This window comes from Tricharina praecox (genome assembly GCF_024521635.1).
Source record: "Tricharina praecox strain CBS 144465 chromosome Unknown BZA05scaffold_25, whole genome shotgun sequence".
NCBI classification, from domain to species: domain Eukaryota; kingdom Fungi; phylum Ascomycota; class Pezizomycetes; order Pezizales; family Pyronemataceae; genus Tricharina; species Tricharina praecox.
The window spans coordinates 100,813-114,573 of NW_026250427.1; the positions used below are offsets into that span (position 1 = coordinate 100,813).

Below are 13,761 nucleotides of genomic sequence, written 5' to 3' on the forward strand. Positions count from 1 at the left end.
GATGATACCGTGTGTACTCGCCACCCAGAATCTCGTCTCCGTTACCCATTATCATTAACCTTCCCCAGCTCGTCCACTCGTCCCAGCCCGTCACGAAAGAAAAATCGACATCGTGAGCTCAACTTTCAACGCCATCATATCTAAAGACCAAGCAAGACCAAGCAAGACCAAGCGAGACAGACAGACAGACAGACAGGCAGACAAAAAAGCGCATCCAAAAGAGGGCGACATAGACTAGGTATATGGCAATAGAAGCAGACAGAACGCAGGTAGGTAAGTAAGTAAGTAAGCAAGCAGACTTCGAACACGGAAAAGTAGGCAGAAGATATCAAAGGAAAACCCGTCCCCCCGTACAGAGATGCAAAGAAAATGAAACGAAACGAAGAGAAAGAGAAAAAATCGCAAACGATAAAACAACGAAACGCAGCATCGGAAGAAGAATGCCGAATTTTAATGCCACCGACGCCACCCAGCCCCCCGTCCCATCCATCCATCCATCCATCCAGCCACCCGCCCCTTCCCAAATCATAACCATCTGTCGTCGTAAATCTCAATTACCCGAGAGCCGATCTCCTCCCATCGCTAACGGTGGCTCTCTCGTCCTCCTCGAGCACATCGCTCAAGCGCGTCGGGTGGTGATGTCTCGAGATTGGCTCCCAGGTGTTTACGATACCGACGCCGCCGCTACCCCCATATCCTACACTACCACCATTACCATCGTATCCGGTTCCATCATAACTGGGGTACGTACCCCATTCTCTGTCTTCCGGGTAATTGTCTTCGTCTTCTTCGCTGGAGAGGTCTCCCGGTTGCCGGACCCGCAGGGGCTCGCCGTCGGACCCGATCACGATGTTACCATGCTCGTCCGTCTCGAAGGCGATCGATGTTGTGCTGATAGTTGGCGCCGGCGAGCCAACCATCGGATTGGTGGCGTATGAAACCGGCGATGGGTTGGTCGATGGCGGGCCGACTTGCGAGCCTTCCATGTCGTGGAGGGAACTAGGTGTTTGCTGGTAGAACCCTCGGTCCGACACCGACGACTGCTGCTGCTGCTGTGGCGACTGGACTGGCGGGTACGCAGGCGACGGCGTTCCGGTCGCAGTCGTGGTCCGGGCGGTAGCAGCCGCCGTCGAAGTGGGCTGTGGCTGTTGCGGCTGGAGATCGATGAGATCTGACTCGTGGTGAAGCGGCGACGGCGATTGCGGCTGCGACGGCGGGTGCGACTGGCGATAAGTCTGCTCCTGGGCGAGCGGGTGTGGCTGACGTGTCGTAGGAGCGGCCGTGCCCGTCTGCGGGCGGTCATTGTGGCCTTCCGATTGAGGACCAGTAGCAGCGCCTGGATTAGGCGGGCCGGTCGCTGTCCGCGGTCTGTTGGATTGGCTGTTGCTTCTCGATGGGACTCCGGGCATCGGCATCGGAGTGACCTGGACACCGCCCACCAGAGCGGGATGGCCGTCTCTAAGACTAGTGGTGACTTCGCGCTCGTCTTGCTCCCGTCGCCCGAGTTCCTCCCACGCACGCCTGCACTCTTCCCTCGAGATCTGCAATTCGCGACGCGTCTCCTCGACCATCTTCTCGGCCGTAGTCTTGTCCTTATCCAATTGGCGTATCTGCGTGACCGCGTCTGCGCGCTGTTGCCTCTCGATGCGGAGCGAGCGCTCCAGCTCACTGCTCATCTCGCGCGCCCGTTCCTGATCCGCGCGCGTCTCAAAGAACCATCGCTGGAACTTCCTCTCGGAAGACGCGCGCAATCTCTGCAGTTCGATCAGCGCCTGAAATAAGTTGGCGCCAGCGGCAGCCAAGTCCGTGATCTGCCGCGACATCTCCTGCTCGAGCGGCAGGTGCGAAAGCTCCTGTCGGTTCTGCTCGAGGCGCGATACCCAGTACCCGGTCAGCCCTTCCCAGCGTGACGAAAGCATCTCCCAGCGCTCGAACGCGTGCGGGAACGAACTGCTGTTCGCCGATTGCTGCTGCTGGTAGGTCTGCTGATTCTGACTGCTGGTGGTGCCGGTGCCTCGCGCCGACGAGGTGCCCGCAGCAGCAGCGCCAGTAGGCGGATTGGAGGTGGACGGGCGAGGCGCATGAGACTGACCCTGTGATTGGAGCACCGGCTCGGGCTGACGGGGATTCGCCGCGGCGGTGGGACGAAACGAGGCTTGTTGTTGCGGTTGTTGTTGTTGTTGTTGTTGTTGTTGTTGTTGTTGTTGTTGTTGTTGTTGATGTTGATGTTGATGTTGTTGTGATGTTCCCCCGCGCGGCGACTGCTGTTGATGCGACGTGGTGGGCCTCTGCGCGTTCGCTACTCTTGGTGGCATGGCTCTGCCCTGGGGCCCACTTGCGGGTCCGATCGGCCTGGCTTTGTCCTCAGCACTTCCTGCTCCACCTGCTCCATCCCCCGCGCCTACCGCAGCGACTGGTGCGCCTCTGGTCTGAGTGTTCTGCGTGTGCCTTCTCGGCGACGGTTCCTGGGCGGCGGCAGTGGCTGCTACCGGTCTCCCACCACCCCCGCCTCCACCTCCACCGGTAGCGGCGGATTGCTGTCGCGTATGCCCGCGCTGCACAGTGACATTGCCTGGGACGTAGTTCTGTTGCTGTTGCTGCTGTTGCTGGACAGGAATGGGGCCGGGTGCGCTGGCTGCCATCATCGCGGACATGGACGCGTTTTCCTCTTCCAGATCAGGGGTGAGCTGGTGGGGACCGCGAAGGGCTTCTTCGAGGACGTACAGGATTGCGGAGAGGGTGCGCTGGTCGACGAATCTCGGGTGCTGTTCGAAGAGGGTATCTTGGAGGGTTGGGAGGGTGTTTGGAATGGGGGCCTGTGATCTTCGTAGATACTCTCCCCTCGTCGGTGTGGGTGACGACGACGAGGTTGGAGACGTGGTGGAGGAACTGGACAAGATGGTGGCGGTGGTGTGGGAGTCTCGGCGCAGGGCGGGAGGGAAAAATGGAGAGGCTGCGAAACCGGAGCAGTCGCAAGCGTGTGGTGCAGCGTGGGCGGCGGGAGCGTAACAACAACACCTTTTCGTAACACCAGCAACGGAAGGGACGGGGACGACGGGGGGAAGCGAGCGAGCCAGCGGTTCGTAGCGGGTGGGCGCCAAAGAGGCGACGAAAAGAGATGGCGGGAATGGAATGGCAGAGGGCGTCCTCCTCCTCCTCCTCTTCTTCTTGTTCTTCTTCTTCTTCTGCGTCTTCTTCTGCGGTCTTCTTCTGCTGCTGCGGCCTTCTTTCGTCTCCTACTTCTACAGGCCAATCCGCTGCTGCAGCAATGCGTATTCGCCGGCAGCAATTGCAGGTGTAAGCGATCCTTCTGCGTCTATCCTGTGTACTAGTCAGTAGTGTATCTTGTTATCCCAGCGTGTCAGCTTTCGTCCTCATTGACTGACAGCAGCCATCGGGCGGTGAGGTGAGATGTAAACAAGGGTGGCTGGTGAGGCGGAGAAATGTATGGATAGTAGATGTGGTACCTACCTGCGCAATCGGGGAGGCTGGGGATTCGGGGGATTCGACGGGAAGAATGCCAAACACTCCAAACACACCAGACTCGGATGGCGGTTCCAATAGCAATTGCAGTCTCTCTCGATCCTCATCAATGGTCCGCACGAGTGGTCATTCAATTGACCCCGTTCTCCGTCCCTCCCCCTGCTACTAGATAGTTATACCGGTAAATGGTACCCCTTCTCGATATATATGTAGACCACCACCACAGCCACCACCACCACGACTACTCGTGCGGTTCCAGCTCCGTTTCTCGCTTTCCTCGCCGGTCTGTCTGTCTGTCTGTCGTAATGATGCGTTGTCCAGTGTCCAGTGTCCACACCGCACCGCACCGCGAAACCAAATATAGCCGGGCAGAAAGGTAAACACCCCGGAGGCTGGGATGTGGGGGATGTGCTGCTGCGGTCTGTATGTGCGAATTGTGTGTGTGGTCGTGGTGTAGGAAACGAATGGACCGTAGACGGACGAACCAGAACGTGTGGATCGAGGTGGAGGAGGAGGATAACAAGCCTTTGCATACGATGTGATGTGATGGAGATGTCTGCTACTGGGGAATCGGCGAAGGCGATGGGACGCGTCGATTTCGCGCATGTCACCCACCCGCAACCCCCCATTTGCGACCCGGGTCTTCCTTATTTCGATATTAAAGCTCATCTTACTTTCCCGCAGCAGCAGCAGCAGAAGCAGCATGTTCCCAGCGTGCGAGTGGGGGGATGGGGGAATTGCATGCACTACTACTATCTACTCTACATATCATACCTATACTACCGGTATAATCGTAGAGTAAATCGCGGCTGCCCGCTCCCCTCTACTCTACACTCCCCGCCTTCTCCGCCGGCTGGCTGACCGGCTGGCTGGCCGTCCCACTCTCCGCCGCCACTGCCGCCATTGCCGCCATGACATCTGTTGCCTTTTCCACACCGCCCACCACCTCCTCCACCTTAGCCTCCCTCACCTCGATCCCCAACCTATCCGCCAGCACGCCGGCCCACACACCAGCGACACCAGCGACGGTCTCCCCCTCGACCCCCTCCCTAAGCAGACTAGTAGCCTGCTTCCCCTCAAGGCCACAAGCCACAATCCTATCGAACCACCAGAGGTTTGTGTTGACGTTAAGTCCCACTCCATAGCTCGTGACGTTCCTGCGCATGTGGACTCCGACGGCGCAGATCTTCCTTTCGGCGCTCGTCCACACGCCTGGATCGGCCGTCGTGAACCCGCGGATCCCGTAGTGCGCCAGCGTGCCGATCACGCTGTCCTCGAGGAGGCGGATGTAGCAGCGCGGTGAGAGCGCGTGCGTCTTCAGGTCGAGGATGAGGTAGCCAGTTAGCTGCCCCGGGCCGTGGAAGGTTGTCTGCCCCCCGCGGAGTGTGGGCACGACGGATGCACGCCCGGACGTGCTGAGGTGCGAGGCTTGCGACGAGGTCAGCGTGCGCTCGCGCCGGCCGAGGGTGTAGGTTGGTGGGAATTCGGCGGTCAGGAGGGTTGGTGGTGGTGGGGAGTGCGAGGCGGAGGGGGACTTGGAGGCGAGGAAGAGCGATACGAGGTGCGATTGTAGCGCCGCGGCGGCGGAGAAGGGGATGCGCCCCAGCGGGACGTGGTGGAGCGGCGGAGGCATGTGTACATAGGATGGCCGGAGTGAAGGCGGTGTGATGTCACTTAGTTAGCCCCTGGTGGGGCGGCGTGACTTGTGTAATGGCGTTTTCCGGCGGGGCAGTATCATAACTAGAGACTCGACATCTGCCACCTGCCACCTGCCATCCCTCGCCACCACCACCCCAGCACCACACATTACCATCCACCATGTCGGTCCCACGAATCCACATCCTCGGCGGCGGCAACATCGGCAGTTTCGTCGCGCACGGGCTCCGCTCTTTACCCTCTCCGAAGCCCGAAGTGACGCTCCTCCTACGCGGGACCACCTACCAAACCTTCCTCTCCCGCTACTCTGTCTATGTCGAAGACGTAACGACCGTACCACCGACGCACAGCGTACGGCGGATCACTACTGCGCTGCCGAGTGCATCAACCTTTCTACCGACGCGGATCCAGAACCTCGTGATCGCGACCAAGACGCACCAGCTGGGCGCGGCGCTCGCGCCGCTGATCCCACGGCTCACGCGCGAGTCCACCGTCGTCTTCCTGCAGAACGGGATTACGCCGTCGCCGTCGCAGCTGTTTCCGGACCCGTACATGCGGCCGCGCGAGCTGTGGGCCGGCGTGGTTACGCACGGCATCAATAGCGAGTGGAAGTTTAGTCTGAAGCTCGCGGCGCGCGGGGAAATCGTGCTGGGCCCGCTGGGGGAGGGCGTCGCGGGCGATGACGCGAGGCTGAGGAGGAAACCGCTGCTGGTTGAGGCGTTGGCGCGTATGGAGGGCGGCAGGACTGTCGACACTGCTGGAGAGCTGCTAAGGTGCCAGTTGAGGAAGTTGGCGGCGAATGCGGCGATCAATGCGCTAGCGGCGGTGCACGATGTGAAGAACGGAGAGTTGTTGGCGATGCCGGAGGCGCTGGAGACGATGAGGGCCGCGGTCAGGGAGGTGGGTGACCTGGTCAAGGGTATGTTGGGAGAAGACCTGGTGGAGGGGGGAGAGGAGGCGCTGTGGAAGAGTGTGCGAGACGTCGTGGAATTGACGGGAGAGAATACGTGCAGCATGCTGCAGGATCTACGAGCGGGAAAGAAGACGGAGATACAGGAGATTAACGGGTGGGTAGTCGAGAAGGCTACGGAGCTGGGGCTCGACTGCAAGGTCAACAAGGAGCTAGTGGAGAAGGTGAAGGCGCTGGAGAGAGAGAAGGGGATTCTCGAGGTGGAGCCCGTGACGAAGCTGGTTATCGAGGAGCAGCATCCGCGTGACAGGAGGAGGGTAACGAGGAAGGTCTTCAATAACTCCCCGATGGATCGTCCACCGACGGTGCCCGGTCTTGCAAGGAGAGTACCAGTGTAGATACCAGACATTAATGGGTGTGCGTTTGATACCATCACTCACTCGCAGTACCTACCGTGTACAAATGAAACCTACCATTAAGCACACACAAATTTCTCAAGTACAAACCCCATAGTATCATCGACTGCCCATCGCAGCCCTCTCCTCCAACAGGTCTCTCTGTCCGAAGAAATCACCCACGACAGAAATGATCATATCCAGCATGCCGATCGAGTCCTCAACGCTGTAGAACTCGATTTCGGGCTTTTTAGGCTCGACGACTTCGCCTTCCTCTTCGACTCCCTCTTCGACTTCCTGCTCAGACTCCTTTGCTTCTTCGGCCTTGCTGCTCACCTCCACCTTTGTCTCTTCTGTCTCCGCGCCATCTCCTTCCTCAGCCTCCTTCGCCTCCTTCCCTTCATCCCCCTCCCCCTCCCCCTCCCGCTCCCCAACCATCATCCCCCTCCTCATCCCCACCGCAACCTTGCCCAGCTCCCTCACAACCGCCACCTCCTCAGCAACCATAACATCCTGACACCTCAGCAGTAGCGCCCAACACCACGCGCCCCAATTTTTCGGCATCCCCCTACCGCGCGCATTCCTAACCCTCATCCTCCAGCCGATCCAGCCGGCCACATCTCCCAGCAACCTCACAACCTCCCACTGCTGCATACTCCAGACCCAGCCCAGCCTCGGCGGCTGCGTCGACACCAGCGCGCGCCAGGCTTTCGCATCGCTCCAGCGCGGGAACGGCCGCGAAGCGGCCCCCCGCGGCGGCGTGGAAGATAGCCGCCCCCGCAGCGAAACGAATAGGCGCAGGATCGGCGCGTGGAACGCCGGTGCCGCGGAGCGCGCGGGCGATGGGTGCAGCGACACATAGGTACTTTCCGCAAAGTAACAGTGCTCCCCCCCCTCCCCCTCCCCCTCCCCGGAAGCGGCCGTGGGCTCGTCGTAATTCAGCACCACATCCTCCGCCTCCCGCTGTGGCTTCGCTGCCGGCGGCCGGTGCGAACTGCTCACGTGCGGCGCGAGCAGCAGCTCTGGCACGCCGCGCGCCTCACTGCGGACCATGCGTAGGTACTCGAGCCCGTCGGAGGGCGGCCCGTAGAAGTCGTCGTCGCCGCCCGCGAACGTGTCGAGGCCGGGGAAGGCACCCCGCTGCCCGGTGGTGGCGTCGATGTAACCGCCTGCTTGGGGGAATTTAATGCTGCTGCCGTTTTCATCTGAGCCCTCGTCTTTGTCCAGAGATGTGCGCGGTCGCTTGTGGGTGGGGTGCTTGGGGTGCTTGGACGACGAGGTGGGGTTGCTGGATGCGTTCTTGCGTTTGCGCGCCATTGTTGTGGTGTGGGGTGGGTGCTTGTGTGATTGAGAGGTGGAGGGTTGAGGTGGGTGGGGTGGGTGAGGTGGGTGGGGTGGGTGAGGTGGGTGGGGTGGGTGAGGTGGGTGAGGTGGGTGGTGAGTGGTGGTGGTGGTGATGGCGGTGGTGAACGTGGAAGTGGAGGGGGAGACGTGTAGAGGTGTGGTATGGTGATTCGGGTGAGCTAACTTAGCTGGGTACTAGTAGAGTACTACATCTATCACTCGACCGCGATTCACGACCACGGGAAAGGTAATTGTGTCTTAACCACCACCCACAACAGTCTAATTCACACTCAAGACCTGAGTGCATCTATAGATCAGACCAACCAACTGAATACCCAGCTTCATCATCAATTCGCAACCCATTGGAACCCACTAACACATGGCCAACAACACACACATTACCAGTAGATTAGAAGCGCCCCTCTCTCCACCCATCCATCCATCCATCCATCATAAGCAAGTGCGTATGTAATCACAATCATAACCATCATAACATCCATCACCCCTTCCCCTCCATGTCCCTCCCCTCTCCCTCCCCTCCCCCTCTCCCCCTACCCCACCTCGTCCTTCAAACCATTAAACCCCCCATCCCCAATTAAATCCCCCCCTTAGCATCGCAACAAAACAGGCTGATATGGTTATCGCCAGCACCAGAGCAGGCGAGCATCATTCTGTGCGGATGAAATGCGAGGCCCGTGACGGGGCTGGACCTATTCTGCTGCAGGAAGCTAGTGTGCGGCTTTACGGTCGTCAGTGGCTCGCCGAAGTCGTTCGCGTTCATGTTCCACAGTTTTACGTCGTGGTAGGTTGAGCCGCTGGTGCGTTGCTGTTAGCAAGTGTTATGTGGGGGATGGGGGAATGGGGAGGGTAGGGGGGGCGACATACGTCGCGATGACAGGCGCATGCTCGTGCACGCTGAGGTTGCGCATGCCCTTGGTGTGGGCCAGGAACTGTTTCACCGGCGAGTCCATGCGTATATCCCACAGCTTTACCTCGCCGGCAGCGCTGCCGGAGACGAGCTCGCGCATGCCGCCGCGCTGCATGTGCACCTTGACGATCCACGACTTGTGTTCCTTCCAGACCTTGACCATGGAGTCGCGCGGGGGCAGGCGGCGGTCGTAGAGGCGCACGGCGCCGTCGCCGAAGCCGGCGACGAAGATGTTGCCCGCTACTTGCTCAGACGTTAGGCTGGTGATGCAGGAGCCGGAGCGCGCGGGGATGTCCTGGGTAGGAGGTTAGCGCTATGAGGGGTGGGAGTTGGGGCCCGCGGAACTTACGCTCATGCACATCTCCCGCGGCGCATCCCATACGCGGATCACCTTCATGTCGCCGCCCACAAGCATCGTCCCCCGTCCCTGCTGCCAGTCGGCGATCAGCCCCGAGCTCCTTTGCGACGACAGCAGATCCGTCAGCGCGCGCCAGGTGGCAACCAGCTCAACATCTTTGTCACTCTCGTAGTTCCGATAGATGCGGACAACACCATCACCGCTACCAGTCATCAACAGTGCAACATCGTCCTCGTTCAGCAGCTTGATCTCCGTGATCCTAGTGCCGACGGGATTTCCGTTCGAGAAGCGACTCAGCAGCTTTTCGCCCTCCCAGTCCCACACCGCGACACTATCCTTGTCGTCCACAGCGATGAGATAGCTCTCGAACTGGTGGAAGAGCAGCCGTGTGGGCTGCGCAAGATTATTGAACAGCGCCTTGGGATAGTCCCATCGTGAGGTGACCGCTCTTTCCTTCTGCGCCTGCGTGTCGATGATAATCTTGTCGTTCCGTGTTCGCCGCCACAGTCTCTGGTTGTAATCGACACTGCCCGGCTCGTCGGCTTCATTCGGCTTCATCTGCGGCTCTCGGAAGTACTCGATCGACCAGTCCATGAACTTGCTCTGGATGGGGATGACAGGAGGCTCCGAGGAATCCCTACGCTGGAAGTTCCTGCTGACGGGCTCCTTCGCCGAGCGGTAATTGGTGGTCGTGTTAGAGTAATCGTTGACATCCGGCGGGCGATTCCACTCTGGATCTTTATCCGCCAGCCCATTCGGAAACCTTCCAGATTTCGTCGGTTGTGCGTAGTCTGCGCGGCCCGAAGCAGTATTATTTCCATAGCCAAGTGCCAGATTCCGCAGGCTCGCCGCGATGCTTGCCGACCTGCGCAGTGAGCTGGTAAAATACCCTTCGCGGGACGATGTGGTGCCAGGCGACTCCGGCCTCGCTTTCTCATTCATCGCGGTATCCGACGGCAGCTTGAGATTGAACGACTTGAGACTCGCCCTCGTGATATCGTCGATGAGCGTGTGCGTACTAGGTCCCAGGGGGCTCTCCAACAGCGCCAGGTGAATATAGTCGACCGCAACCTTCGCCGCCTGCGCGGTCTCGGGGAACGGATCGGCCGAGATCATGAGCAGCGCCTGCCACACCGCCGCGTAGATCGTACCATCGGACCGTCGAGGCGCCGAGTCCTTGTACCTGCCGGGCTGCTTGAACTCCGCCGATCCGTCACCCAGACTCGCGGGGTTGGACGTGGTCCGCGTCAGCGCTGTGCCGTTCGCGCCGGGTGTTCGTAGCATTTCCCCGCCGTTCGCTCGAGGTCCGCCATTGTACAGGAACTCCCGCTCCTGCACCAACTGCTCGTAGGCAGTGACCAAGAACTTCTCCTCGTTGCGCTTGACGAAGTGGCTGAAGAACACGACCAGCTCCTTCCGTACCATACTACTACCATCAGTAGTCATGAACAACACGTGGCTGGCGACGGTCTGCTCGATCTTCATCACATCCTCGCTCATGTCCGGAATCCCCAGAAACGTCGTGAGCGCGTAGAGCATGGCGGCACGGACTTCGGGAACATTATCCGTGACCAGCTCGCACAGCCTCAGATAGGCGCCCTCGCGGATGCCCAACCACTTAGCCTCGGAGTAGGAATCCCACAATTGTGAGATGCAGAGGCATGCCCACTGGCGCAGCAGGGGATTCTCGTCGCCGAGGTGAGCCAGACACGCATTCATGACGCCGGGCGGCGCACACACGACGCGGCCCTGCGGAAAGCCCCGACAGAACATGGCGAGGATGAAGGCGCACATGGCCCGGTGCTCGCTGGCATTGCCCACGGGGATACCGGAGGTCGGGCTCAGGATCTGAACAAAGTAGCTGTAGCCATTGTCCTTCAGCAGGTCTGCCTGGCAGGACGAGTCGACGGCGAGGATCCGCGCCCAGATGAAGACCATCACGGGCTTGAGCTCCTGCGCTGCGGACTGCAGCAGCTTAAGCACGTACGGGAAGATGCCGATGCTCAGCGCTAGGTTGACCGCCCATGGACCCAAATCGAGGAATTTACTGAGGAGAATCAGCGCCCGCAGACGGTGGACTTGACTTAGCAGCACCTGCAGGACGATGGGGAGTTGGTCCGGTGGGTGGCGGTCTACAGCGCCTTGTGAGAGGTACACCTCGAACGCCGTAAGCTGCTCGGTGAAGAACGTCGAGTGCTGGTACTCGTACATCTGGCCTCCCTTCTCCGCAGCGTGGAGCGCCGGAAGCTGTGCGAGCACCATCTCGACCGCAAGGTCCCACGACTGCCACAGCGGATGATGGTGAGTTTCCGGCAGTGCGGGAGATGATATTGGGTGACAGTGATGTACACGCATGATCCTCTGACTGAGCAAAAAGTTTCTGAATAGAGCGGCGACCATAAGGTCCTGCCTGAACAGCTTCTTGAACAGCGGACGCGGGAGGGTGTTCCACGCAATGGTATCGGTGATGGCAGTGAAAATCCAATTCAGTTCTCCCAGGGGTGTTCTACGCTCCTGGAGACGTCCGGGGATCTTCATTGCCATTTCCATTGGCAGCGTTGACGGCAGTGGATTTTGCAGAACAAAAAACCGTACTGCGATTTCGATCGGTGTCGTCAAGCAACAGGTAAACAGATCCGCCGGAAGCTCCGGGTTCATCGGTAGTGTCTCCTTGCTGCTGCAAGCTGCCAGCTGGATGCAGTCGGCATACGACGAGGTATTCAATGCCAACGGATCTCTAGCCCGCTGTTCCATCGCCTCCTGCTCGTGCTTCTCGATAAACCTGTTGAAATTGGTAACAATGTTCCCGGCATCGCTGCAGTCGTACACGAAGAGACTGGGCGCTCCCAACCAGCTCTGCAAGTCGTACAGAGAAATCGGGATGTACTGGGTAAAGTTCTTATTGAAGACCCAGATCTCACCGCTTGACGTCGGCTTCGGCACACCGTGGCCATTGTAGTGAAACAAGATCCTCTCGTCCTTCGCATTACGACGGAGCGAGCAGCAAAACTTCTTCGTATCTTCAACGAAGGGGTCCAGGTACTGTTTGTATCTTGTGCGGATGCTCAAAGTCTCATACTGCTGCTGGAGGTTCTTTCCGATCATTTCGAGCGCCTTCGCCGCGGGGTGAGCCGTGGTATCGACCCAGCACTCGAGCTTCGCGCACGGATTCGTCTTGACGATGTCGGGCGGATCGACGCCGATGTTCAGGCACAGCACCAGCGCCGCAGACACCGTCTTGAGCCGGTCGCGCATCCGCCACTCCTGCAGCGGGAAGTGCTGCGTCTCCGCCTTGGGATTGCCGCCCGTCTCGTGCCGCTTGTCTGTGTAGTACATGTAGAACACCTGTCATCGCGCCAGAGTCAGCGGGGGATTGATTACCACACAACATCTCTCCACCACCATCGGGGGGACGTGTCCACAGACCTGCTCCAGCACCGCCAAATAGTCCTCCGAGTTGTACTCATCCTCGAAACCATGTCTCATGCGGTGAAAATCGATGCCTCCCAGTTCCGCGCGGGGGCTCATCGCGCCGTCGGAGCCATCGATGCTGCCATTCGGCGTGTAGATAGTGTGCTGGCCGAGCCTAGGCGTAGTGGGGGTAGTGGGCGTTCTCCGCCGCGAGCTCGACCTGCTCCCCGGACGTGAGTTCGGCGCAGACCGTAGCGTCTGCCGCAGCAGCTCCGCCGCTGGCTCCCCGGGCGCCACGGCGAGCGTGTTGCGCTTCACGACGGCCGGTGTCGACGCTGTTAGCATCGTTGTGTTGAGCTTGGGCGGGTACGTTGGTGGGTGGATGTGGTGAGGGTGGCCTCCGGTCTGCCCTCCCATCTGTCCCCCGACGGTCGGTCCGCCCTGAGGGTGCTGGCTCGGGTTCTGGCTCTGGCTGCCGTTCGGGTGCGCGCTCATGGTGTTGCTGCTGCTCGCGACGAGTGGTGGTGGAAGGGACGGAGGTTGCCGAGTGTATTGCTGTGGGTTGGGTTGGGTCAACATCTGCACGTGTGACGCTGACGGAGCAGCAGCAGCGCGTGGCGACGGTGGTCGTTGCGGTTGCGAGTTTATGGCGACCATGGTTCGCACCGACGACGGTGTCGGCGGTGGGGATAGCTAAACGACGAACGTAACGTGGCGGAAGATTGCGTTTGCCACTGCCGTCTATAATATCTCTCTTTCTCTCTCTCAAGATCCCGCTGCGCGGAGTATCGTGGTTACGGTGGGTTGGTTTGTGGGAAATCGGAGCGTAGGTATAGGTAGTAGGTAACTTGCAAGCAGGCAATTGCAACGGAGTCGACAGTACGGAACGGAGCTATGGTTCAGGACATGGAGTAGAGTGTATCGTCGTTCGAGTTGAGTTCGTCGCTACATAAATTTCGAAAAGGTAGATATGATATGTAGGTCCTCGAAGAAGTGATGATGAAGTGAAGTGGCAGCCTGAATCGCTAACGATCTGTCTAACTGCGTTGGTGCGACCGGACGGCGAGCCGACAGTAAGCACTTCGCTTGGCGGAGGTGAAGGCGCAGGGCCCTGGACTTTGGAGGGTATGCGTGAAATCACGTGGACGACCGGGCGATTGTCTGCACGTTGGTGCGCAATGGTGGGATATTATACTGGTATTATGGGGTAGTTATCTGGAGAGGGATACGGCAAAGTGACTCGAGCCCGAACAATTGGTGGCAGTTATGTAGCAGG

The 13,761-nt window shown here is 59.5% G+C and overlaps 7 protein-coding genes across 7 annotated transcripts; 1 reads left to right on the plus strand and 6 right to left on the minus strand.

The window, feature by feature from the left end:
• Positions 1–19: 19 nt before the first annotated feature.
• Positions 20–584, minus strand: BZA05DRAFT_407322 (uncharacterized protein). Its single transcript, XM_051484623.1, has one exon. The coding sequence runs from the start codon at positions 492–494 to the stop codon at positions 141–143; it is 354 nt and encodes a 117-aa protein (XP_051336554.1). The 5' UTR covers positions 495–584; the 3' UTR covers positions 20–140.
• On the minus strand, positions 129–3,395 carry BZA05DRAFT_458658 (uncharacterized protein; the record flags this gene model as incomplete). The annotated part of the gene is made up of 3 exons (XM_051487615.1): positions 129–697; positions 752–3,236; positions 3,387–3,395. 3 exons carry the CDS (start codon positions 3,393–3,395, stop codon positions 555–557), a joined length of 2,637 nt encoding a protein of 878 aa, XP_051336555.1. The 3' UTR covers positions 129–554.
• Positions 3,396–3,452: 57 nt separating this feature from the next.
• On the minus strand, positions 3,453–4,209 carry BZA05DRAFT_142285 (uncharacterized protein). Its single transcript, XM_051478911.1, has one exon. It carries the CDS (start codon positions 4,110–4,112, stop codon positions 3,657–3,659), a length of 456 nt encoding a protein of 151 aa, XP_051336556.1. The 5' UTR covers positions 4,113–4,209; the 3' UTR covers positions 3,453–3,656.
• Positions 4,210–4,306: 97 nt separating this feature from the next.
• On the minus strand, positions 4,307–5,116 carry BZA05DRAFT_426930 (uncharacterized protein; the record flags this gene model as incomplete). The annotated part of the gene is made up of 2 exons (XM_051486033.1): positions 4,307–4,408; positions 4,439–5,116. The coding sequence occupies 2 exons, from the start codon at positions 5,114–5,116 to the stop codon at positions 4,307–4,309; spliced, it is 780 nt and encodes a 259-aa protein (XP_051336557.1).
• A 113-nt stretch (positions 5,117–5,229) lies between these two features.
• Positions 5,230–6,482, plus strand: BZA05DRAFT_407329 (ketopantoate reductase PanE/ApbA C terminal-domain-containing protein). Its single transcript, XM_051484624.1, has one exon. It carries the CDS (start codon positions 5,302–5,304, stop codon positions 6,445–6,447), a length of 1,146 nt encoding a protein of 381 aa, XP_051336558.1. The 5' UTR covers positions 5,230–5,301; the 3' UTR covers positions 6,448–6,482.
• An 82-nt stretch (positions 6,483–6,564) lies between these two features.
• On the minus strand, positions 6,565–7,946 carry BZA05DRAFT_377799 (uncharacterized protein; the record flags this gene model as incomplete). The annotated part of the gene is made up of 1 exon (XM_051481843.1): positions 6,565–7,946. Exon 1 carries the CDS (start codon positions 7,759–7,761, stop codon positions 6,565–6,567), a length of 1,197 nt encoding a protein of 398 aa, XP_051336559.1. The 5' UTR covers positions 7,762–7,946.
• Positions 7,947–8,383: 437 nt separating this feature from the next.
• On the minus strand, positions 8,384–12,980 carry BZA05DRAFT_421178 (raptor N-terminal caspase like domain-containing protein; the record flags this gene model as incomplete). Its single annotated transcript, XM_051485683.1, has 4 exons — positions 8,384–8,603; positions 8,674–9,011; positions 9,066–12,419; positions 12,501–12,980. The coding sequence occupies 4 exons, from the start codon at positions 12,978–12,980 to the stop codon at positions 8,384–8,386; spliced, it is 4,392 nt and encodes a 1,463-aa protein (XP_051336560.1).
• Positions 12,981–13,761: the final 781 nt, after the last annotated feature.